The sequence below is a fragment of the Narcine bancroftii genome, chromosome 6 (genome assembly GCF_036971445.1).
Source record: "Narcine bancroftii isolate sNarBan1 chromosome 6, sNarBan1.hap1, whole genome shotgun sequence".
Classification (NCBI taxonomy): domain Eukaryota; kingdom Metazoa; phylum Chordata; class Chondrichthyes; order Torpediniformes; family Narcinidae; genus Narcine; species Narcine bancroftii.
Genome location: NC_091474.1, coordinates 207,313,557 through 207,338,882, shown reverse-complemented (window position 1 = coordinate 207,338,882; position 25,326 = coordinate 207,313,557). Strand labels below are relative to the sequence as shown.

Genomic DNA, 25,326 nt, shown 5'->3' with positions numbered 1-25,326 from the left:
ATTCCTGAATATATTTTTTTTCTTTATTTCACACCTTATTTACATTTATTTATTTGTTAACATTTCTCTTTTGCATAGATCTTTTTCTCGAGTGCAATTTACAGTTACCAATGGCTAGAAAATCTGCCTGGCCCACAGGAAAAAGAATCTCAGGGTTGTAATGTGATGTCATGTATGTACTCTGACAATAAATCTGAACTTTGAAATTTGAAGGAAAGTTTCTTTCTTGCCATTATCAGACTCTTGAATTAATCTCTCAAGTAAAATAATTTGCCTTTCTTCTGTACTGACTAATCTCTCTAACTTTGCACTCTATATTGTGTTTGACTTAGTTCATTATGTATGGGATGTCCACCTAGATTGCTTGCAAAAAAAATTTTCTCACTGCATATAACAATAAACATTACAGCCTATAGGTTTCTTAATGGACAGAAACTGCACTACAATTCAGGAAGCTGGCGAAAGGTGAGAAGGACTTTGGCAATCAATATTCAATTTTTTTTTTAAATTTAGACATTCAGCACATTAACAGGCCATTTTGGACCATAAGCCCATGCTTCCCAATTACACGCAATTCACCTACAACCCCCAGTACATTTTGGATGGTAGGAGAAAACCAAAGTCCCCAGTTTTCTCCCCAAAGACATGGGGAGAACGTACCAACTCCTTACAGATAGCACAGGAAATTGAATCCAGGTTCCAGTTGCTGGCTCTGTAAAGGCATTCTGCTAACCACTCCGCCAATTTATTGTCATGTACACAAGATGCACAAAAACTGATTTTTTTTTTGTTTCCTAGACACATGAAGAAGGCCTAAAGTTCCACAATTGAGACAAGAAATAAAAGCAGAAGAGAGTCCCTGTACAGACTTCAAAGATCCTGCCACCTCCACTGAAGCTGCTGCCTTCTGTGTTCTATAAACTCTATAGCCACACAGTCTCCCAACCAGTGATGAACCCAAGATCAAAACATCCAAATCTCACCTCCTCAATCCCTGGTTCCAAACCCATTAGGAAGCCATCAGCTCCCAGGTTCTTCAGGAAACCTGCTCACCATCAACACCTTTACAAATCCCAATTTCAATACTTGGTTCCCACAAGCTTGTCCTCAGCATCCTGGTGCAAAGCTTTCAGCTGCCTAACCCAAAGTGGGTCTGCTGCTATGGTTTCTTATGTTGCAAATTCCTGTCACAGGCTTCACCTGCTAGGCAAGGGGTTGAGGGTGGGGGGTGGGTGGTTCTTCCTTTTCTGTGCCCTGCTGCACTGATCTGCGAATTCCCTAGAGCAGTGGTTGTCAACATTTTTCTTTCCACTCACATACCACTTTAAGTATTCCCTATGCCATAGTGATTAGTAAGAGTTGCTTAAGGTGGTTTGTGGGTGAAAAGAAAAAGTTTGAAAACCGCTGTTTTAATCGTTCTTAATTGACTTGTCATGTGCATGGTCTCATATCTCCAAAGGAAATGGACCAATGATAATTTTACTCAAGCAAAATATTTCAGTAACAATTGAATCTAGAGCAGTGATCTCAACCTTTTCTTCCCACTCCCATACCACTTTAAGCAATCTCATACTAATCAGACTACTTTTGGCATAGGGATTACTTAAAGAGGTATGGGAGCGGGAAGAAAAAGGTTGAGAACCACTGCCCAAGAGGTTACAATCCTTGATAAACTTGGTACCACCATCTTAGATAACAAACTCAACGGAGCTTCAATGCAAAATAAAAATACCGCTCGGCCCATTCCAGAGACCATTCCTGAGGACAGCTGGGCATTATGACCCTGCGGAGAACCTCTGAAAGACTGCATATCCACAACTCCCAGGTCAGCATCAGTGGTAACATTGCCATTATAGCATCTGCAGCAGTGCTGTTACTTTGAGAAATAGCAGAGGAACCCCTCCGGTTACCACTATTGCACTTCTTTTCTTGAAAAATATCACAATTAGGGTGTCTGAAGTCCATGGAACGTCCACCTTTTCAGTTTCGGTTATGGAAAACAAGCCTATATACAAGACTGAAATTCACCTCCACGTTTTAGCGCTTCAAAAAGAATAACATCTGCTGCAGAGATTTCTTTTCTCCAGTTGGCAAGTTGCCTTATCAACGATATGACAACAAGGCTGATCTTGATTGCTTGCTAGGAGATGGAGTCAAGAACATAGGCCAATCAGGATCATTGTTATGTTCTTCGAAACAATTCATGCAAATGCCAATTGTCTCTATCCTTTTATGCTCTTCTAGTCTTAGCTTTCACTAGGTTGGACTGTTGGATGTTTGCTTATGGATAGTCCAAGCAGCCTTAACAATCCCATCCACAAAGGTTATCAGCAAGCTGCTGAATCTCCTAAGTTTTTTCCCTTCCAGTATCTATAATACAAGTCAAAGCTTTTCATTTGAATCTCAGAAATGTTGCTTTTCTCTTTGATGGGGATTGGATCTCCAGTCATTCTCATCACCAATCTTGGTATTTCCTAGTAGAGAAGCAGAGTTCACCACCATGGGTGTTCATTACAGTGGACCTCAGGGCAGTTCAGACATTTTTCAATTTCCTTTGTTTAGAGGTTATCAGGTTGTACACAAGATGCCTTTTGTGAGGAACCATGCTGGTGGAATCCTAGAGAAAAATTCATAAATAAGGGGGAAGCTCTTCACCCAATAGGAGCAAACAACTGAATCTCTTTCTGGAGCAGAAAACAAATAAGTTCCTCTGTGGTTACCACAATTGTCTGCACGTGATTCTGAAATTATTACTATGTCAGGCTTACTCTAGTTGTGACTTTAAAGTTGCCAGCACGAATGTGGTCACAGTAGCAGCCGCTCTGGATCCCAGGACTGCTGCAACTAACAAGTAGACGCGCCACGTACACATCTAGATTAGACAAGATTCAGTGAAACGCAGCGAGTCTGAACCTGGGCCACAAAACAACGAGCAGGGTCACTGAGATGAAGCCACAAGATCTGCAGCTCAATGGTCATGGAGTGAGGCCTACTGAAGAGAAAAAGCTGCAGGGTACCGTGCGATGTGGCCTCGGCCTTCCAGAGGTGTCAGCTTCGACGGTCATGGAAATGATGCAACGTGGCAGAGATGGAAGTGATGTCCTGATACAACTGGAGCAGCATCCCAAAGGATATGTTGGTCGTGGTCAACGTCGACCTGAGACTCGAGGCCTCATGGCATTCAGATTGTCTGAGGTCAGGGAGGCTTTGAGGTGAATTGTTTCTCTGCCGTCTCAAGAAACTGTGACTCAGTTTGTAGTTTCATTTTTTTTTTTAAACTTTATTTAAGATTTTATAACATGAATAACATATAGAATTACATTTAAAAAAATTAAGAACAAAATAATAAAATTACAATACAGTATCAGTAATCTAAATAAACTATACCCTCCCCAGTAGTTTCATCTTTGAAGCTGGCAGACTTTAACATCCAAGTCCTGCCAATGCCTGTAAACCAGCCCTAAGATGGCTGCAGTTGGACTTTTTGTCACATCCAAACAGAATTACAACCGGGCTTATTTTTGTTCACTGCTTCTTCTTTGAAGTCTAGTGTTTGTAGCACTGTTGTTCATTTGAAATTGGGAAGTTGTTCATTGCTGTGATTGGGAGGAACAGATTAGGGTTTCAATAATTAATGTTCTAAATAGTTTATGTAAAAAGATGACTGCGCCGGTGTATTTTGGCTGACTGTCATTGTTTAAATAGTAACCAATTTATTCCTAATTGTATGTTCAGCACTTTGGATCAACATGCATTGCATGAAGTGTGCTAAATAAACTACTACTACTGTCCAGTTTTGTGGTTCATTGATTGCCACCTCAATTTTTGATCTGGTAAGTGCTGCTCCTAGCATGATCTTCTCCACTTCTCATTGATCTGGGGTTTATCTCTTGGCTTGAGGGCAAAGATATTCCAGACATTCACTTATTGAATTGTAGTTGAAAAAAATTCTGCCTCCATTAATGGTCCATAATGCTTCATTGATGCCCATATTTGAGCTATCCAAGCAGTTGTGACAATCCATTAAATGTAGTACTACACAAAATGATGGAAGTTCTTCAGGTTTCCTTGTGTCATGGTCACACCTACCAATATTGACATGAACAGATACATGATTAACAAGTGACAGTTATAGAAGTGTTCAGTCCCTGTATGCTAGCGTGTCCTTCACGACTCTGTCAGTGACCGAAATGATGAGCCGCTCTTGGTGATGAACACTGAAGTCCTTATTGTGTACATTTTATGCCTTCTTTTCTGGGCTTCATTTAAAGTTGTTCAATGTTTTCATCACCCAAGGGCACAAGATGACAATTTTCTTTGTACATTACCTGATGCCTGCACATTTAGAGAGATCAGATTTAGATTTATTGTCAGAGTACATACATGATAGCAGACCAAAGGGGCTGGGGGGGGGAAGATGTCACATGATGATGTGGCGTTACACTGCAAATCCCTACTTCCTCAAAAAATTTGGAAAAAAAGTCAAAGGTTGAAAAAGTTAAGAAAAATAAAAGCATCTTAAAAAAAACAATCTAAAATGTCAGCTGCAGTAATACAAGAAAAAGATCAAGATAAAGAAAGGCCTACCTTGAGGAAGGATCCAGGAGCTGTTTGTAAGGTACTGCCCAAGGGAGATAAGACAGGAGCTGGAGAGACCTTGGACACTGCTGTGCAGGGTCTATCCCAACAATTTCCACCCACTACGGGTGAAATAGTGACTCTGCGCATTCGTGTCTCCTCGCGCATGCACAGAATACAAAAAAATGGAGGCAATTTTAAAAGAGGCTTCCAGTTCCAGTGGACAAGAAGAGCAAGAAATATGTTCTGAAAAAGGTTTTATGGTTAGAATGAGAAAAATGAAAGAGTCATTTATTTCTACAGCTGATATGAAAAATTACATGGATAATTTCCAGCAATCTATGATGTTATCAATGGAAGTTGAAAAATGTGAAGTATAGCTGAAAATAAGAAGTTTACAAGTGGACAAAAGATTTGAAGTTCTGGATAAAAAAATTAAAGGAAAAGAATTTGAAATTCAAAGCATTAAGGAATAAATGAAGGTGGTACAAGTAGAAGCAGCTGCAACAAAAGATCAATTAATAGAAAATATTGAGATTTTAGAAAATTTTAGCAGAGGAATAGCATAAAGATTGATGGACTTAAAGAAGGTGATGAAGGTCAAGAAATTAATAAGTTTTTAAAGCGTTGGATTCTGGAATCTTTGGAGATAAATGAATTTAAGGAGACATTGAGAGAGCACAAAGCAGTGAGACCAAAGCCACAACCAGATCAGAAGCAAAAAAAACAGAAAACTAATTTAAAAATTTTTAATAAATGAGAATAAACTAATGGGTACAAAAAATACACTAGTTTAAAATCTGCCTAAGTAAATGTTGTCTGAAGTAACACAAACCTTTGGTGAAGGTGGGAGCAAATATTCATGCACCAAAGTGCCTTGGTCATGTTTTGCTCGTAGCAGCTGTTTGAATGAAGCTTTGAGAAATACCAAAGGGGTCACCAAGATGAAGAGCTGGCTGATGTTTCTCACCATTGGAGCAAATCTCTTAAAATGTCTCCCCAGACTTGGGGAAGGAAGGGGGTTAATTATCGGCAGACTTGGGGAAGGAAGGGGGTTAATTATCGGCAGACTTGGGGAAGGAAGGGGGTTAATTATCGGCAGACTTGGGGAAGGAAGGGGGTTAATTATCGGCAGACTTGGGGAAGGAAGGGGGTTAATTATCGGCAGACTTGGGGAAGGAGGGAGTCAATTATCGGCAAACGGGAAAGGAGGGAAGTCAATTATCAGTAAACTCGGGGAAGGAGGGAAGTCAATTATCAGCAAACGGGGAAGGAGGGAAGTCAATTATCGGCAAACTTGGGGAAGGAGGGAAGTCAATTATCGGTAAACTTGGGGAAGGAGGGAAGTCAATTATCTGTAACCATATTGTTCAATTTTTTTGGCCAGTTCCATGTCAGGAGAAAATCCTGCAGCAACAGTTAAATATTTGCAAAGAATATGAATGAAAATAAAGTAAAATGCTTTCAGATTTATATATTCATGAAAATGAAGTTTGGTCAGCACAAGTACATAATTATATTTTTGTCTTTTATACTATTCTTAATACAGGAGTATTAGATAGGCATTGTAAGAGCAAGTTTCAAGCAACTGGAAAATTCAATTATCTAGCATCTTCCAATCCCCATAGGTGTCAGATATCAGGGGGTTTTACTGCATTTTTAAAATGGCATGAAAAATAATGAATGACACCACAAAGGCACTGGCATGTTTTGTCTGGCTGGAATACAGTAACTCTCACTGAGTAAATGCCCAAAAGGTACAGCATTTAGGTTATTACAGAGATTATATAATAATCTAAATTGATATCGCCTCAAACCGTGCATCTTGGCGCCTCACAGTTTGGCGGGCAGCAACCTCCTTTGAAGAAGACCGCAGAGCCTACCTCACTGACAAAAGGCAAAGGAGGAAAAACCCAACACCCAACCCCAACCCACCAATTTTCCCCTGCAACCGCTGCAATCGTGTCTGCCTGTCCCGCATCGGACTTGTCAGCCACAAACGAGCCTGCAGCTGACGTGGACTTTCTACCCCCTCCATAAATCTTCGTCCGCGAAGCCAAGCCAAAGAAGAAAAATTATTATGACAGGAATTGGATTGCCCATAAAACTCTAGTTATATTTGCCCTCTCCCCAATATTTATTAAAGACCATAATTGTCCAAATTATTCAAACATGTAATTTTTAGCCACGTACCACTGTACTCTTGTACCACATCCTATGCCACAGGTGCTCTGTGATTTGCAAGAGATTATTTCAGGTAGTATGTGAGTGTTTGAATGAAAAAAATCAAGAACTAGTGACCTAAAAGGATCAAAGACCATCACCACACACACACCACATTGGCCACAATTTGAGGAAGAGTTTCAAAACTGGGTGTGAAATGAAAGAGTAGCATGGAAATTAATTTCTACGAAGATGATCCTTCTCTATCCCCCAACATGGCAGCAGGGGTGCAGTGCTGCCAAGACCAGAGTTCACTCGCGGCAGCGGCTCAATGCGGGAGCAATGAGCATCTTTGTTATCCATAATTCCCAAGCAGCTGGAACCACTCTGCAAATTCCTGAGTGGTTCCAGCTACATGGGGGGGATTATGGGTAAGGAAGACGGCCATTGCTCCTGCATTGAGCCAGCCACCAGTCTGTTTCTCGTCCGCCAGGTACTCGTGGCCAAGTCACCTTTCCACTGAAGGCAAGAGATGATGGGAGTGGCGGGGGCGTGGCAAGATGGCGTAAGGAATAGACATGCCTTCCAGCCCTCTCCCGACTCTTTGGTATTGTTTTGTCTTTAAATGCCCGTTAAAATCTTTTCAAGGTTAGATATAGTTAGAGCTGTTAAACTAGTTTCCAATGGTACAATTGTTGAAAAAAAGCAAGAAAAAACGGCAACAGATCATTAAGAAATTACATTTTACGAAGATATCAGAGCCTACCTGTTTACAAGAAGCCAGGACTCAGAGTGGAATGGATCCAGGAGGAGAAGCACAGGAATCAGCAGCGGAGCCCCGTTCTTTGCCGGTAGGGCTCTTTAAAAATGGCGCACGGCAGCCCTTAGAAAAAAGGGCTAGCCGGGTGCGTGTATTTCAGTCAATGCCCGCTATGAGCGCTGTTAGAGCCTTTGACAGCTGAAACACCTGGGAAGCCGCCAGCTGAAGGCTTGCAGTTAAAGGGATGTCCACTGACTGATGTAGCGGTGGCACTGCGAAGTACACCACCTGAAATGAAGATTTCTACAGACTTTAATGTGTCAGAGATGCTTGACAGAATATGGCTTGGGGATAACCCTCGCCATCAACCTCCAGATATTACTGGGGAGGTTATGGCAGGGGTTTCTACACAAAGTCACACTGCAAGAAAAGCAGTTAAATTAAGGGAGGGAATACAACATCCTTTGGCTATTCAGAAACAACAGGACCCTATTGTGTCTGAATCTACTTCAATGGATAAGTTTCTTAAGAGTCTTGAATCTAAGTTAGCTGTTACATTGAAAGAATTCACTAAAACTTTAGATCAACTTGATACTAAACTTAATACCTTGGTGGATATTAATACTCAACAGATGGCTGATTATGGAGCTTTTAAGCTTAAAACGAGTGAAAGACTTGATTTTTGTGACCAAGGTTTAGTTGAGGTACAAGATCAATTACAAGATGTCAATAAAACAATCGAAACTTTACAAATTCAGAATAAAAATTTAGTGAAAAAGGTTGATTATTTGGAGAATCAATCCAGACGGAATAATATAAAAATTGTTGGTTTACCAGAAGATATGGAAGGATCAGAACCAAGAAAATTTTTTACTGAGTGGATTCCACAAGTATTAGGACAAGTTCCCAGAAGGCTTAATACTGGAACGTGCTCATAGAGCTTTGAGAAGAAAGCCTCCTTTTGGACAAAAGCCACGACCTGTTTTGGTTCGTTGTTTAAATTATTATGATAGAGAAACAATTTTGCGTGTGGCCATAAGAAGTGCACAACAAAGAAGATCTTCTTTGATGGTTCAGAATAATCGTGTTTTTTTTTAATCCGGATTTGAGTCAAGAAGTTATGTCTCTCAGCGACGTGAATTTAACTTTGTGAAAGAAGTGTTGTGGAAAAAAGGTTATAAAGCAACATTTAGATATCCTGCGGTATTGAAGATTTTTCAAGATGGTTACCAACCAAAATTTTTTGATGATCCTAAGGAAGCCATGGATTTTGCTCAATCGTTACCAATTATACAATTTCAGGAAAGATGTAGTCCTCCACGGTCCCCAAAGAGAGTGGAGACACAAGATGGGAATCGAATTCCAAGGAGAAATGGAAATAATGATGGTCGAAGTGATAAAGTTGATTAAAAAAATAATAATAAAAAGAAGTTTTTTTTTCTTTGAGAAAATTTTAAATAATGATGATAGTTTAAGTGAAACGTGAGTTGGGAGAGGGAGCTGGGTGGGCACTATTTTCCAGAAGTCATCAGCTACGTGTGAGTTTTCTCACACCCAATATTTTGTGGGAGTTACCGCTTTGGGCGGTTTAAACAGGAGGAGGTAGTCGTGACCTCTGACCTGTTTTTTTTTTCTTTTTAATTTTTGGATTGAGGAGTGAAGGTTTTTTTTAATTTTAAAAAAAAAATTATATTTTTTTTCTTTTTTTTTTGTAGATCTAGGAGGGGATAAGGGGAGGGGATGTTTTTTTTCTTTCTTTCCTTTTTTTTCCTTCTCTTTTTTTGTGTTTTTTTTAAGTAATGTTTAAATATAAATTTGTTTTTTTTAATATTTATGGTTTTAATAACTTTATTAAGCATAAGAAAGTATTTGATTGTTTTAAAAATTAAAAGTTGATGTGGTTTTATTTTTGTAAAGTTTATTTAGTAGATAAGGAATATTTGAAATTTAAATGTGAATGGGATGGATAAGCTTTTTAATTCTTTCTTTAACTTCAAGGTGAAAGGAGATGATGGGAGTGGCGATGGGGATCTGAGCCAGTTTTATTTTGAAGTTTTACTTTTTTTTTAAAAAATGCCAATGGTCTTTTTTTTTTAATTTAAATTCATTTAACACCCCGCACCCCCTGTTTTGTGCGATTTTGAAACATCGCATTTGCTTAAAGGTACTATCATTTTAAAATGATTCTGAAATCCAGAAGATTCCAAACAATGACAGGTGTCTGGTCCCAACGATCCTGGATAAAATGTCACAATGATGTCAAACATTACAACACACATGTCAAACTCAGGCCCGCGGGCCAAATTTGGCCCGTGATATAATTATATTTGGCCCGCAAGATCATATCAAATATGTATTAGAGCTGGCCCGCTGGCCGCCGCGCCAGTAGACCGCATGCACAGCTAATACTACAAATCCCAGAATGCTTTGCAAATGCGTGTCAGCCGGCTAATCGCCCCCACCTCCTCTGTTTACTTTCATTAGCATCTGTGACCTGTCGCCCAACTCACATGTAATAAACCCCCTACGAAAAATGGCCAAACGAAAGACAGAAAACAGGACCTTTCAAGACAGGTGGGAGGGAAACTCTGACCCCAGAGTTTGATGAACTTGCATCTAAGAAGAGATGCCAAGTATCTGGTTTAGACCCAGGTGCATCAGAGTAAATCACAGTGTAGCAAGCTAAGCTTGGATTAATATTTTCTTTGGTTAACTTTGTTCATAGTTGAAAGATTGGATTTTCATTGAACCAAGTTGTTATTTTTTTTGACTTGTTGGCTTGTGAAAAAAAATACATTTAAAAGGAGCTTAAAGGCTACAGAGAAGTATTATTTATTGAATATTTTATTTCTCATTTGTTAATGCTTCTTCTGGAAAGAGTTTAACCAAAACTATCATTAAACATTTATTTTAATTTTAAAAAGTTTTACATTACATATGTTGAAAGAAGAGAAAACATGCAGATGTTGTGGAAAATTTTCAATAAATATTTAGTTTGGCCCATGACTTAGTCCAAGTTTTTAACTTTGGCCCTCTGTGAATTTGAGTTTGACACCCCTGCATTACAACATTAATGATTCTGCAGTGAAATTTGAAAATGAATGAATAAAACTTGTTGCAAAATACTGTACACAAGTACAACATAGAGATGCAATGAAAACCTCTCTCGCTGCAGTCTCATATAAACACAAGACAAAAAAATTACAAGAGGGAAAAGAAAATAAATACATTGTAGCAGCTACTATGGTAGAGCTACTAAATACACACACACCCACCCACACACACACACACACCAGATTAATCAACTCAAGACTGACTTTATTGAAGTTTTACAATCTTCTTTTATACCCCGCTTGTCCCAGGCTCCACAGGATAAGGCGGGACATCGCTACTGGAAAGCTTGCTTCTGATCCACAGGAGGGGCAGGTTTAAATTGATCCTTGTGAGTGTCGTGCGCCTTCCGGCAGGATACTCAGCAGGACAACGCGCCGTGCTACAGCACTTAGTACCGCTCCGTTAGGTGAGTATTCACCTGTCTGTATAGTTGTTCCACAGCCCGTAGAATCATGCTGGCAACAGATCGCGACACCACACTGAATGCTCGCTCGGCCCGCTACAATTTACTCACAGTTGGTTGGCCACTGTGCAAAGTGTACAGACAGGTTGCATGACAACCTAGTCAAGTGTCCAGGAGCACAAGGTAACATAGCCAGGTCCATCGCAGGATTCAACTTCCCATCCATTAAATACATCTTTGTGAAGCTCTAGCCAACATTATAAAGGACCCCCATCACCCAGTCACAGCCTCTCAATTCTTCCCTCAGGCAGAAGGTACAGAAGTCTGAAGGCCAATATCTTTCAACAGATATCAATCTCTTGAAACTCCCCTTATTACATTGATCAAGGACTACTCAGACATCTTAAATGGATTGTCTGCCCTATTGCTAAGAACATTTTTTATTGCACACAACTGCATTTTTTTTTTTGCATATCTTTTTAATTCAATTAAGTACTGGATCTCACATCACTGGGTTCAGAAACAGCTGCTACCCCTCCACCATCAGACTCCTCAAAATTAAACTCAATCAGGGAAACATTCAAGGACTCTTACTTTTACACTGTATTGATTTTTTTTCTTCTCTGTATTGCAGTTTGTTTATATTTCCTTACATGTCTACAGTTTTTTTTTTGCACTACCAATATATAGTAATTCTGCCTCACCCAAGGAAATAGAATTTCAGGGTTCTATGTGATGTTATATATGTACTTTAAATTTTACTGTTTTTTAATTTTAAATTTAGACATACAGCACAATAACAGGTCCTTCCAGCCCATAAACCTGTGCCGCCCAATTACATCTAATTGACTTGCAATCCCTGGTAAGTTTTGACAGCGAAAGGAAACCCATGCAGACACACGAAGACCATACAAACTCCTTACAGACAGTGCTAGATTCAAACACAGGTTGCTGGCACTGTAACAGCATTGCACTAAGAGCTACGCTAACTGCACCACCCTGACAATAAATTTGAATCTCTTATTAGGGAATGAGTCAGGACAGGTGACAGAAGTGTGCGTAGGGGAACATTTTGGTGATCATAATGCCATTAATTTCAAGATAGTTATGGTTAAGGAGAGCTCTACTCCGTGGGAAGAGCTTCTAAGTTGGAGAAAGGCCAATTTTGAGGAAATGAGAAAGGATTCAGAAAGCATGGATTGTGATTGGTTGTTTTCTGTCAAAGATGTGCTCGGTTAAGTGGAAAGACTTCAAATGGTGAAATTTGTCAGTTTAGAGTTTCCGGTCAGGATTAAAGGCAAAATTAACAGGCAAAAGGAACCTTGGTTTTCAAGAGACATTGAGGATCTGGTTAAGAAGAGAGATGCACAAACGTAATAGCAATACAGAGCAAATGAGATACTTGAGATACATGAGAAGAGCTAAAAGACACAAGGTTGCTTTGGAAAAACAAGGTGGGGAAAAAAATCCTAACGGCTTCTATTAAAAGCAAAAGGATAATAGGGGATAAAATTGGTCCTCTAGAAGATTAGAGTGGCTGGTTATGTATGGAGCTAAGAGAAGTGGAGGAGATCTTAAATATTTTTTTTGCATTGGTATTTAGTCAGGAAATTGGCACAGATTCATGGGAAATAAAACAAACAAGCAGAAAGGTCATGGAACCTATACAGATCAAAGGCGAGGAGGTGCTTGCTGTTTTAAACTAAACAAGGGTGAACAAATCCTCAGAATCTGACAACTTAATCCCTCGAACCTCAAGGGAGGCTGGTTTAGAAATTGCAGGGACACTGGCAGATGAATTTAAAGTATCCTGCGCCTCGGGGGAAAATGCCAGAAGATGCTTGTGTTTTTCCATTGTTTAAAAAAAAAGCTCCTAAAATAACCCAGGAAGTTATAGGCCCGTGAGCCTGACAACAACAGTAGGCAAGTTATTGGAAGTGCTTCTAAAAGATTAAAAATACAAATGTTTGGAAAGTCAGGGATTGATTAGGCATAGTCAACATGGCTTTGTGTGTGGTAAGTCGTGTTTAACAAATCTCGAGTTTTTTCCGACATAGGTTAGGAAAAAAGGTGGAGGCATTAGGTATAAATAAGGAGGTAATGCAATGGATACAGCAATGGTTGGATGGGAGGTGTCAGAGAGTAGTGGTGGAAAATTGTTTGTCCACTTGGAGGCCGGTGAATAGTGGAGTTCCTCAGGGATCGGTCCTGGGTCCACTATTGTTTGTTATATATATTAACGATCTGGAAGTAGGGGTGGAGAAATGGATAAGCAAGTTTGCCGATGATACAAAGATTGGTGGTGCTGTGGACAGTGAGGAATATTACCGTAAATTAAAAGGTGATTTAGGAAGGCTGGAGGTGGGCGCTGAGAAATGACTGATGGAATTTAATACAGATAAGTGTGAGGTGTTACATTTTGGAAAGGCAAATCTAAATAGGTCATATGCATTAAATGGTAGGCTATTGAGATGTGCAGAGCAACAAAGGAATTTAGGAGTGATGGTAAATAATACCCTCAAGGCTGATACTCAGGTAGATGGTGTGGTGAAGAAGGCATTTGGAATGTTGGCCTTCATAAATCGGAGTATTGAATTCAAGAGTAGGGAGGTTATGATGAAATTGTACAAGGCATTGGTGAGGCCAAATTTGGAGTACTGTGTACAGTTTTGGTCACCAAATTATAGGAAAGATATAAACAAAATAGAGAGAGTACAGAGAAGGTTCACAAGAATGTTGACAGGATTTTAAGGTTTGAGTTACAGGGAAAGGTTGTGCAGGCTAGGGCTTTTTTTCTCTGGAGCGTAGAAGATTGAGGGGGGACTTGATAGAGGTGTTTAAGATTTTAAAAGGGACAGAGAGTAAATGTGGATAGGCTTTTTCAATTAAGAGTGGGGTTGATTCAAACTAGAGGGCATGGTTTAAGATTGAAGGGGAAAATTATAAAGGGAACATGAGGGGAAATTTCTTTACGCAAAGGGTGGTAGGGATGTGGAATGAGCTTCCGGCAGACGTGGTTGAGGCGGGATCATTGGTTACATTTAAGGATAGACTGGATCGTTACATGGAGAGGAGAAGACTGGAGGGGTATGGACCGGGTGCTGGTCAGTGGGACTAGGAGGGTGGGGATTTGTTACGGCATGGACTAGTAGGGCCAAACTGGCCTGTTCTGTGCTGTAAGTGGTTATATATGGTTATATGGTTATTACAAAGAAAGTTGATGAAGGAAAGGCTGTGGATGTCGTCAACATGGACTTTAGTAAGGCCTTTAACAAGATCCCACATGGGAGATTAATCAGGAAGGTTCAGTCACTCAGTATTCATGGCAAGGTAAAAATTGGATTCACCATTGGCTTTACGGGAGAAGCCAGAGACCAGTGGTGGATGATTGCTTCTCAAATTGGAGGCCTGTGACTCGAGATGTGCCTCAGGGATTAGTGCTGGGTTCATTGTTGTTTGTCATCTACATCAATGATCTGAAGGATTCGAGTTCAGGTTCATGTTTATCATCATCCAATTGTACAAGCACAACCTGACAAAACACCTTACTCCAGTCCTCAGTACAAGATCATGCCAATACATCCAGACATCGCACACATAGTGCATACGTATAGTTTGTATGCATAGATAGATACAAAAATAATTAATATTGTTTAATAACTAGTTGAGTCAGGGAGGGTTTGTACGAGCAGCTCATTTCAGCTCATTTCAGTCATTCAGTAGTTTCTCTGCCCATGGGCAGCCTGGTGATTCTGGTTCTAATACTCCTGTCTTTCTTTCCTGATAGGAATAGCTGTGTGTGGGGTGGTAGATGTCATCAACGATTTTTCAAGTCCTATTCAAACAATGATCCCGGCAGATCACATTATTGGTGGTGGGGGGGGGGGAAGAAGAAGACCCCACAGATCCTCTCTGCCGCTCTTATGATCAGGTAGATTGACCTCCTATCCAATTCTCTACAGTAACCATACCACACTGTGATGCAACCAGACCACATACTCTCAACAGAGCTCCTGAAGAAAATTGATAGTATGGGTACCCTTGCCCATCTCAGTCTTCTCAGCAAGTGCAGTCGCTGTTGGTCCTTCCAGAGAAGTGATGTGTTTCTAGGATAGGTCACTTCTGAAGTGGACTCCGAGGAATTTGGTGCATTTCACTTTCCCGACCTCGTTATTAATGTGTAGTGAAGGGTGGTCAACGCTGGTCCTCCTCTCAGCAAGTGCAGTCGCTGTTGGTCCTTCCAGAGAAGTGATAATGTGTTTCTAGGATAGGTCACTTCTGAAGTGGACTCCGAGGAATTTGGTGCATTCCACTTTCCCGACCTCGTTATTAATGTGTAGTGAAGGGTGGTCAACGCTGGTCCTCCTCTCAGCAAGTGCAGTCGCTGTTGGTCCTTCCAGAGAAGTGATAATGTGTTTCTAGGATAGGTCACTTCTGAAGTGGACTCCGAGGAATTTGGTGCATTCCACTTTCCCGACCTCGTTATTAATGTGTCGTGAAGGGTGGTCAACGCTGGTCCTCCTCTCAGCAAGTGCAGTCGCTGTTGGTCCTTCCAGAGAAGTGATAATGTGTTTCTAGGATAGGTCACTTCTGAAGTGGACTCCGAGGAATTTGGTGCATTCCACTTTTCCGACCTCGTTATTAATGTGTAGTGAAGGGTGGTCAACGCTGGTCCTCCTCTCAGCAAGTGCAGTCGCTGTTGGTCCTTCCAGAGAAGTGATAATGTGTTTCTAGGATAGGTCACTTCTGAAGTGGACTCCGAGGAATTTGGTGCATTCCACTTTTCCGACTACGTTATTAATGTGTCGTGAAGGGTGGTCAACGCTGGTCCTCCTAAAGTCCACATTCATCTTGTCTTGTCAACATTGATATTCAGTTGTTATTCTCACACCATTTCACAAGATCTTCCACATCTTCTCTGTAGTGTGACTCATCATTCTTGCTGATGAGGCAATTACCGTTGTGTCATCTGCAAACTTGATGATTCTGGTTATGGCATTGCAGCCATGGGTCAGAAAAGTGAACAGGAACTGACTGAACAATGCCAAGGTGCGCCAGGGCTCGAAGTTCTGCTGCTGACCCAGAAACTCTGTGCTCTTTCCGTTAAGAAGTTCAGAATCCAGTTACAGAGAGGGCTGTTGCATCCCAGTAAGGACAGCTTCTCCACTAGCCTCTGGGGAATGATAAAGTGGTAAATTAGATCAGCAAGTTTGCAGATGACACAAAGATAGATCGTATAGTGAGAAAGGCTATCAAAGATGACAGAAGACTCTGGATCAGCTAGAAAAATGGACTGCAAAATGGCAGATAGAATTTAATGCATGCAGGCAAGAATGAGGTGTTGCAATTTGGAAGGGACAAAGACTGTAAATGATAGGGCACTCAGTGCTGCAGAACAGCTATTCTCAACGTGGGGGGGCCATCCAGCACCTCCCACCCCCCCACCCCAAGGTCAATGACAAGAATCTAAAAAAATTTTTTAATGTAGTAGGTAGGATACAAGTACAGAAGAAACCTACAGAACTTAACTGCTTCACAGGGAAGGGGGCCCCATAAACTTTGAATAGAGTCCTAAAGGAGCAGTAACAAATAAAAAAGATTGATAAATGGCAGAGGTAGAACAGAGGGATCTGGTAATACAAATAAACAATTCCCTGAAAGTGGCAACACAGGTAGATAAGATCGTAAAGAGAGCTTTTGTGCATTGGCCTTCATAAATAGAAGTATTGAGTATAGGAGTTGGAATGTTAAAGTTGTACAAGACATTGGTCAGGCCGAATTTGGAGGAGTACTGAGGTCACACTAATGGAAAGACTGAAAGAGTGTAGAGAAGGTTTACTAGGATGGTGCTGGGACTTCAGGATCTGAGTTACAGGGAAAAGCTAAACAGGTTGGGACTTTATTCTCTAGGGCACAGAAGAATGAGGGGAGATTTGATCGAGGAATACAAAATTATGAAGGACATTGATAGAGTAAATGCCAATACGCTTTCTCCATCACCCCCCTCCCCACTGAGGTTAGGTGAGATACAAACCAGAGGAAATGTGTGAAGGATGAAAGGGAAAAAGTTTAAGGCAGTGGTTCTTAACCTTTTTCTTTCCACTCACATACCACTTTAAGTATTCCCTATGCCATAGGTGATCTGCGATTAGTCAAGGATTGCTTAAAGTGGTATGTGGGTGGAAAGAAAAAGTTTGAAAACCACTGTTTTAATTGTACCTAATTGCCTCGTTATGTGCATGTTTTAATTGTACCTAATTGCCTCGTTATGTGCATGTTTTAATTGTACCTAATTGCCTCGTTATGTGCACGAAAATGGGCCAAAGTCAATTTTTCACAAGCAAAATATTTCAGTAACAATTGGGTCTAAAAACAGTGATTCTCAACCTTCCCTTCCCACTCACATACCACCTTAAGCAATCCCTTACTAATCACAGAGCACAGATGGAATAGGGATTATTTAAAGTGGTATGTGAGTGGAAAGAAAAAGACTGAGAACCACTGGTTTAAGGGGAATACTGGGGAATGAGCTGCCAGCTGAAATGGTGAATATGGGCTCAATTTTAACATTCAAGAAAAATTTGGACAGGTATATGGATTGGGAAGGGGTATGAAGCGATATCGATTGGGTGCAGGTCAATGGGATGAGGCAGAATAATAGTTCAGCACGAAAGAGAAGAGCCAAATGGCCTATTTCTGTGTTTAATGTTCTATGGTTCTATTTAATGTAGCAGGCAAAAATTTCATTACATCGGAATAATGTGCAATGTATATTACATTAAACATATAATTAATATTACATTAAGCAAATAGCGCCTTTGGAAGACTACACAAAAGAATCTGGAAAAACAACCAACTGAAAAACCTCACAAAGATAAGCGTATACAGAGCCGTTGTCATACCCACACTCCTGTTCGGCTCCGAATCATGGGTCCTCTACCGGCACCACCTACGGCTTCTAGAACGCTTCCACCAGCGTTGTCTCCGCTCCATCCTCAACATCCATTGGAGCGCTTTCATCCCTAACGTCGAAGTACTCGAGATGGCAGAGGTCGACAGCATCCAGTCCACGCTGCTGAAGATCCAGCTGCGCTGGATGGGTCACGTCTCCAGAATGGAGGACCATCGCCTTCCCAAGATCGTGTTATATGGCGAGCTCTCCACTGGCCACCATGACAGAGGTGCACCAAAGAAAAGGTACAAGGACTGCCTAAAGAAATCTCTTGGTGCCTGCCACATTGACCACCGCCAGTGGGCTGATATCGCCTCAAACCGTGCATCTTGGCGCCTCACAGTTTGGCGGGCAGCAACCTCCTTTGAAGACCGCAGAGCCCACCTCACTGACAAAAGGCAAAGGAGGAAAAACCCAACACCCAACCCCAACCAACCAATTTTCCCCTGCAACCGCTGCAACCGTGTCTGCCTGTCCCGCATCGGACTTGTCAGCCACAAACGAGCCTGCAGCTGACATGGACTTTTTACCCCCTCCATAAATCTTCGTCCGCGAAGCCAAGCCAAAGAAGAATTATTAATGACTATGGATAGTGAAGGTTCTCTGAGATTGCAAAGGATTTAGAAAGTGGTAACAGGAGCCAATTGAATTGGAACAATTCAAACAAATATGAGATGTTGCATTTTGGCAAGACAAGACAGAATTTGCACAAAATAGTGCCCCCTCCAGAGCATTGTAGAACTGAGACACTGAAGCATACAGGTACATAGCTTCTTGAAAGTAGTGACACAGGGAGCAAGGGTGATGAAGATCATGTTTGGCCAGCTTGCTTTCAACAGTCAAGGCAAAGAGTACAGCAATTGGGACATTATAACTGTACAAACATTAACAAGACTGCATCTGGAAGATAGTGCATAGTTCTAGAAGCCAAGTTATTGGTCACAGACATCAAACTGGAAAGTTGCAGAAAAGATTCATGAGGAAGTTATCAAGATTGGTATGATGAATTACAAGCTCAATAGGACATTTTTTTCTTGGATCTTTGAAAGCTGAGGAGTGACCTTATAAAGATATACAGTAAAACCCCAGCACCTATGGACATTGGTAGATGCCAGATAAATATATTATCCAGTTGTCTGAGGCTTGCACTTGTAAAGTCGAACTAGTATAGCTGCATTAAGAATAAAGAGTTTAAAAAGACAAAAATGTTATACTATAATTACTGAACAAACTTCACTTGCATGAATATACAAGTCTTAAAGCATTTTACTTTGTTTTCAGTCACATTCTTTGAAAATATTTATCTGTCGCTCCATCTGCAGATTCCTCTCCCTCTACAGAGCCACCTGAAAGATTTTCTCCCATCTTCACCAAAGGTTTGTGTTATTTCAGACATTTACTTTTACAAATCAGAGAACATCTACAATTTTAAACACATTTTGTAACCTTTTATTTTATTCTTATTTATTTTAATTTTTTTTTTCTTCTATTTGCTTTGTTAGTTGCTTGACTTCCTGATACCAGGGATCTTACTGTAAAAAAAATTATAAGGGACATAGAGAAGGTAAATCATCACAGCATTGTTACCAGAGTAGAGGAATCTAAAACTAGAGGGCATAGATTGAGAGGGAAAAGACATAAAAGGGACTTTTCCCCACATTGAATGAAGTTGCTATGTAGAACAAGTGCCAGAAGTGGTAGAGGCAGGTGAAATTACATTAAAAGATATTTAGACAGGTACGTGGATAGGATGGGTTCAGAGGAATATGGGCCAAATGCAGGCAAAAGGGTAGATAACAAGCTATACAGACAAGTTGGGCAGAAGGGCCTCTTTGCAGGCTCTATTATAATTTTGAATGTTATTGAATCATAAGCAAGAGCAAGAATTCGATCTTCAGGTTTCTCACATTTGCTCCAACTTTTAATAATCTGGACTCAGCATCACCTTCAAACGCCTGTCCGACAACACAGAAATACTCTTCGGAGGCAGGTGTGGATGTGTCAATGACTACTGTCCGCAGAAGACTTCATGAACAGAAATAAAAAGGCTACACTACAACAGAAATAAAGAGGCTACACTGCAAAACGCAAAGTATTTTAAAGACTCTGCAGAATTCTGGAAAAATATCTCGTGGACAGATGAGACCAAAATTAACCTGTATCAGTGATGCCAAGAGCAAAGTGTGGAGACGTAAAGGAATTGCTCAAGATCCAAAGCTATCACCTCATCTGTGAAACATGATGGGGGTGTTAGGGTCAGGGTATGTATGACTGCCACAGCTATGAACACACTTATCTTCATTGATGATATAACTGCTAATGCCAGCAGCAAAACTAATTCTATAGAATTAATTTAATGTATCTATAGAAACATCTTATCTGCACATTTGAACAAATGCCTCCAAACTTATTGGACAGCGTTTCATCCTACAGCGAGGCAATGATCCCAAACATCTAAAAACTGGAAAAATCTTGAATTGCCAAGTCAGTCCCCCAATCTAAATACATTTGAGCATGCCTTCCATATGCTAAATTGAAAGCTTAAGGGGACAAGGTTCCCAAACAAGCAGTAGATGAAGATGACTGCAGTAGAGGTCTGGCAGAGTATTACCAGAGAAGATATGCAGCACCTGTTGATGTCTCGGAATCAGACCTCAAGCAGTCATTGCATGCATACATATCATTGCTTTTTCCCAAATATTGTGGTGCCCTGAAATGAGGGGACTATGTATAAAAAAGTGCTGTAATTTCTAAATGGTCAAACTAAAATGTACACAACTGCCCTTGAATAAAATTTGGAATGTGCACGTAAATTGTTTGATTACAAATTTAAAACCGCAGAGCACAGGGGCAAATAAATGAAAAAGGTGTCTTTGTCCCAAACATTATGGATGGTCAGTCATGACATTCCTCTAGGTCAAGGATGATGGACTTTGTTCCATTTTCCACAGAGCCAAGACACCTGTGAGCGTATTGGTTTAATGTGTACTTAATGTTGCACTCCAAGTAGCACACAATACCTCACAAATCAACCAACTAATTCCAATGGTATGGAAACCACGACGATTGGAGATGATGGATTTGTTGCAGCCTTCATCCTCTTTCACAGCCATTGAAGTAACTTCATCTGCCTGTTCCACTGTTGAGAGCTTGGTTGGATTGTTCTGGAGGATACTGTACATAGGTCAGCACAACGTCGTGAGCTAAAAGGCCTATATGTGCTGTAATGTTTTATGACTGCTAATTAGGTTATTCCAGTTTGTGCCAATTATTTCTTGTTACATGCACCTCGAAGTTGTAAATGCTACTTCTGCTTGGGAGCCTACAGTCAACTCCCACCAATACTATCTGCCACATTCCTTAGCTTCACCCAAATAGATTCTATATTTCTTCTTTTTCCAAGCCAAGGTTCCTTCTCTCTACTGCCTTCATCCTATCTTTTATTTTGAAGCCAATTGGCCCTCCTTTTCTATTGTGACTCTCTTATAAAATGTATTTAGTTTCCAAATGTATTAACTGAAAGCACATTCTTGTAACGGTTTTAGATTGAATTTATTTTGACTGAACTTGGACCATTAATTTACCCATCTTGTTACACAAGTTAATACATCTAACTAAGATGCCTTCAACTTTATCTTTTTAAACCTATTCAGAAATAGCATCTTGTTCTTCCATCCATTCTTGACAAACACTCTGATTATCAATACTAATCATGTGATATTGTCTTGCTCTTTCTCTATAACTTTCTCAATTTCCCCTCACTAAAACAACCCCTCCCCACATTTAAAGTTCAAGTGTCTATGGCCTCACACATTTTTGGTCACCAATGACCAAAGAGTAACCAACCCAACATCATAAACCATAAAAACATAGAACACAACAGCACAAAAACAGGCCCATCAGTCCATCCAGTCCGCACTAATCTGTAATTCTGCCTCATCCCACTGATTGGCACCTGGATAGCCATCCTATCTATCAAAATGAGACCACCCCAACATATTAGAGAATGGTATTTTAGGAGTGTGAATTATAACCTCTTAAAGAGATGAGCATAAAATAATTGTTATTCTATTTAAATACGAGCATAATGAACCTTTCTCGCCAGTTCAACAGGTTTGCAAATTTCCTCATCCCCTTAGGATCACATGTGTAGCACAAATATAGAAAGAACGATGCACTTCTTGATGGTCTTCATTTTTGCTTGAATCCACTCGTCTATCGTTCTCTACTGAAGCTAGGGAAATTTGAATTGTCGTACAACAGTCAACTCAAGGCTCAAAAATGAACCCATTGATTTCAAGCACTCAAAGACTACTTGATATTCCAAAGTAAATACTCAAATTTTCTACTGTTGATGAACAAACATCAATGGATTTGTGCAGAGATTGTATGTCCATTGCAATTAATGCACGATATAGATTGGTACAATATTAACATAATGCATCAATTATATTTCACACTGTATAAATTGCACAAAATAAAATTGGATTTATCAAATAAATATTTAAGATGTGGTATAAAAGGTACTTTTTTCTAAAAAAAACATTCTGCATGGGCATGTCCAAAAGTGAGACATTTTTGGATGAAAGCAGGGGAAATTGCAAGAACAGATTGTAAATTCCTACAAAATCCTGATTTATTTTTTTATTAGGGAATGTGGAAGGGCAAACCCAAAAATGAAACTTTCACTAAACCCAAAGAAGTTTGTGAAAATAGTATTAGTGGCATTGAAGTTACTTATCAGTCAGACTCATGTTTGGGTGTTGACAAATTACATGCAGAAATTCAAAAGTCTATCCCCTTGCAAAAGAAATGACCTATAATTTGAGAAATAAGTGGAATACACATTTACAATATGGAGCCCGTATGCACAAAGTATTGTGGTTTAAAGTTGTGTTCCAATCGCCAATTCCTAAAATCCCACGCAATGGGGCAGAGAGCTACTTGATGGTGAAGTCCCTGGTGGGCCTTGGCCTATCCTACCTAGTACAATCCAGTAGTCTTTCTTTCATGTTCTTTTTCTTTCAAATATAACAAATGTAAGTAATGACTGTTACTGCCTGGGGGAGGAGGGATAGTGAGGGTTTTCGTTTTAAGGGGAAAGGGTGCAATTCTCTTTTGAAGTCAGAGTTCACTTGATGGAGGTGAATGCATGTTTTTATATTCTAAAATAAGAGTATTCCAAAACAATTCTCTTATAAGACCTCAAATAAAGGGATTGCAATAACCTATAGACAATTTGTTCGCACAAATACAATCTGAACATCTTGCTCACACCTGATCCGAGGTATCGCTCACATCAGATGTGCTGATACCAGGTCAGTCCAAACAGCGGCCGGACATTGTCCAGCCAACGAACACGACACAGCCGCGTCTTTTATTGAAACAAGTTTCCTCTTCAGCCGCTCGCTTATAAAAAGTTTTGTATTGATACTAAAATATCACTGGAGTTATTACAATTCAGATGCACTGAACGGAAATCCACACAGTTAACTGAGGAAAACGTGAGCAGGGACCCCTGACACTCACCTGCCACGGGCTGCCCTCTCCTCGGGCAATGCAGCCACCGAGGTGGCACCGGGCTGTTCGACATGTTGTTGTGCACCTATGTCAATAATGCACTGACTCCAAAAGTTATCTTCAGGGATGGCCAACACTTCAGAGACAAAGTTGACATGCGGCTGGCGGCCTCTAACCGCCAGTGACCCGAAAGCCTAGCGCTCCCCACATCAGACCCGAGGCCCAGGCTTTGAGGCCTCCACCGGCCGCTTGCCGCCTCACGATGACAGCGCCCTTCGCTTTTTCTTGTTACAAGTTCCGACCAAGCAGAGGGAAGGGGTGTGAGGCCGGACCACCCCCGCAGGGGTTCGGTTCGAGTGCAGAGCAGCTGCTCCGCCGCGGATCGCCGTCCCCGTCGAGCCCCGGTCACCTCCCGAAGGCCTGCCGCCAGAGGGAGTGCGCGCCCCCGACATTGCGCACGGACCACGGGCTCGCCGCCGAGCTCGAGATCAGGTTCGAGGTGCTCGTGCTCCAGTTAAAAGTCGCGCGCCTGTCAGACCAAACAACTTGACCAGAAACTCTCAGCCACGTAAGAAAAGAAATGATCAAATTCATGTAACCCCCCCCCACGCTGGCAAGGTTGGCCTCTGCCCCTATTAGTTGAACTTAAAAGATGGAGGAAAACTGGAGCAACAAAGTTTCCTGATGAACAGTGTCTGCAAACGCTGGTTCAAGTGGAATGGACAAACAGCATGACATGCAGATCTGTGAGGGAGTCAGGATAATGTGAACGATTTTGTAACCACGTAAGAATACAACCTCCTCACTTGATATTGGTGTTGCAGGCGTTGCTGGTATTAAAGAGATGTCAATTCTGTTCCTCCTCAGCTGATTGCCAGAGTCCTTCTCACACTGTGTGATCTTGGTGTCTCAGCTTCTTTGATGACCCTTGCTGGGGTCCATGTTTTCAAGTCAGTCCTTGAATTATATGAACATGCTGACCTCTGAAGAGTTCTGGCAATGTTTGTTATAATGCTGGCGTCCTTCTAGGTGCCGGCCAGTCTTCTTTTGGTTTTCTCCTGGTCTTCTGGAGGGGGTAGTTCGCTTGGCAGAGTTTTATATCTCCTGCCATTTAGAAGTTCTGCTGGGGACTTCAGGTCAGCCCTTACAGGTGTGGCTCGTAATGAGAGAAGAGCTGGGTCTGAATCTTCTTCTGTTTCGCGATGCTTAACTCGTGTGTGTTTCAGTTTGCACTTGTCTTTCAATGCTCCATTGACCTTTGGGGTAGTATGGGGGTGATGTAGTGATAACAAACCCATACTCTGCAGCCAGCTTTCTAAATTCTTGTGACATGAACTGTGATCTATTGTCACATATTACTTGCTCGGGTATTCCTTGTTCCACAAGGAGCGCTCTCATTTCTGAGGTGATAGTTGATGTGTAGGAATGTATTGCATTGTGGAATACTTAAGTTTTGCTGGAGTGAAATATTTCGCTCATATGGAAAGTGAGACCTGATGAATTTAGCCTTAGGGTTATCTGGAATGTGAAAAATAACTGTCTTGAATGCCTAATTTGGGTTAAAGAACTTTGCAGGCTGCTGATCTTGTCTAATCTGGGGGTAGCTGAAAAAGGGTGAAGCAATTTCTTATAAAATGATGATGTTTCAGTAAAACTTGTTAACTGCTGCCCTGTTGTGTCTGAACTTTATTTAAAGCCTGTTGAATCCTGTATCAAGAGAGAAAACAAATCACAGATTGGTAGTAGTCCTGCTACCCTGCTAGCAGTCTGTGTTCTCTCCCACTTAAGTGTGTGCAATAAATAACTTGTTAACTTTAACCTGTGTCGAACCGAGTT

At 40.9% G+C, this 25,326-nt stretch overlaps 1 protein-coding gene across 5 annotated transcripts in view; it reads right to left on the bottom strand.

Moving 5' to 3' along the window:
* The window catches only part of rngtt (RNA guanylyltransferase and 5'-phosphatase), a 429,772-nt gene extending 405,827 nt beyond the window's left edge, over positions 1 to 23,945 (bottom strand). For 2 of the 5 annotated variants that reach the window (XM_069887349.1, XM_069887350.1), the window contains exon 1: positions 23,500 to 23,943. In XM_069887349.1, the coding sequence (XP_069743450.1) occupies positions 23,500 to 23,563 (64 nt within the window). In that variant the 5' untranslated portion in view covers positions 23,564 to 23,943. Of the gene's footprint in view, positions 1 to 23,499 lie in introns of all 5 variants that reach the window. The other 3 variants (XM_069887348.1, XM_069887351.1, XM_069887347.1) reach the window with 3 other exon arrangements.
* Positions 23,946 to 25,326: the final 1,381 nt, after the last annotated feature.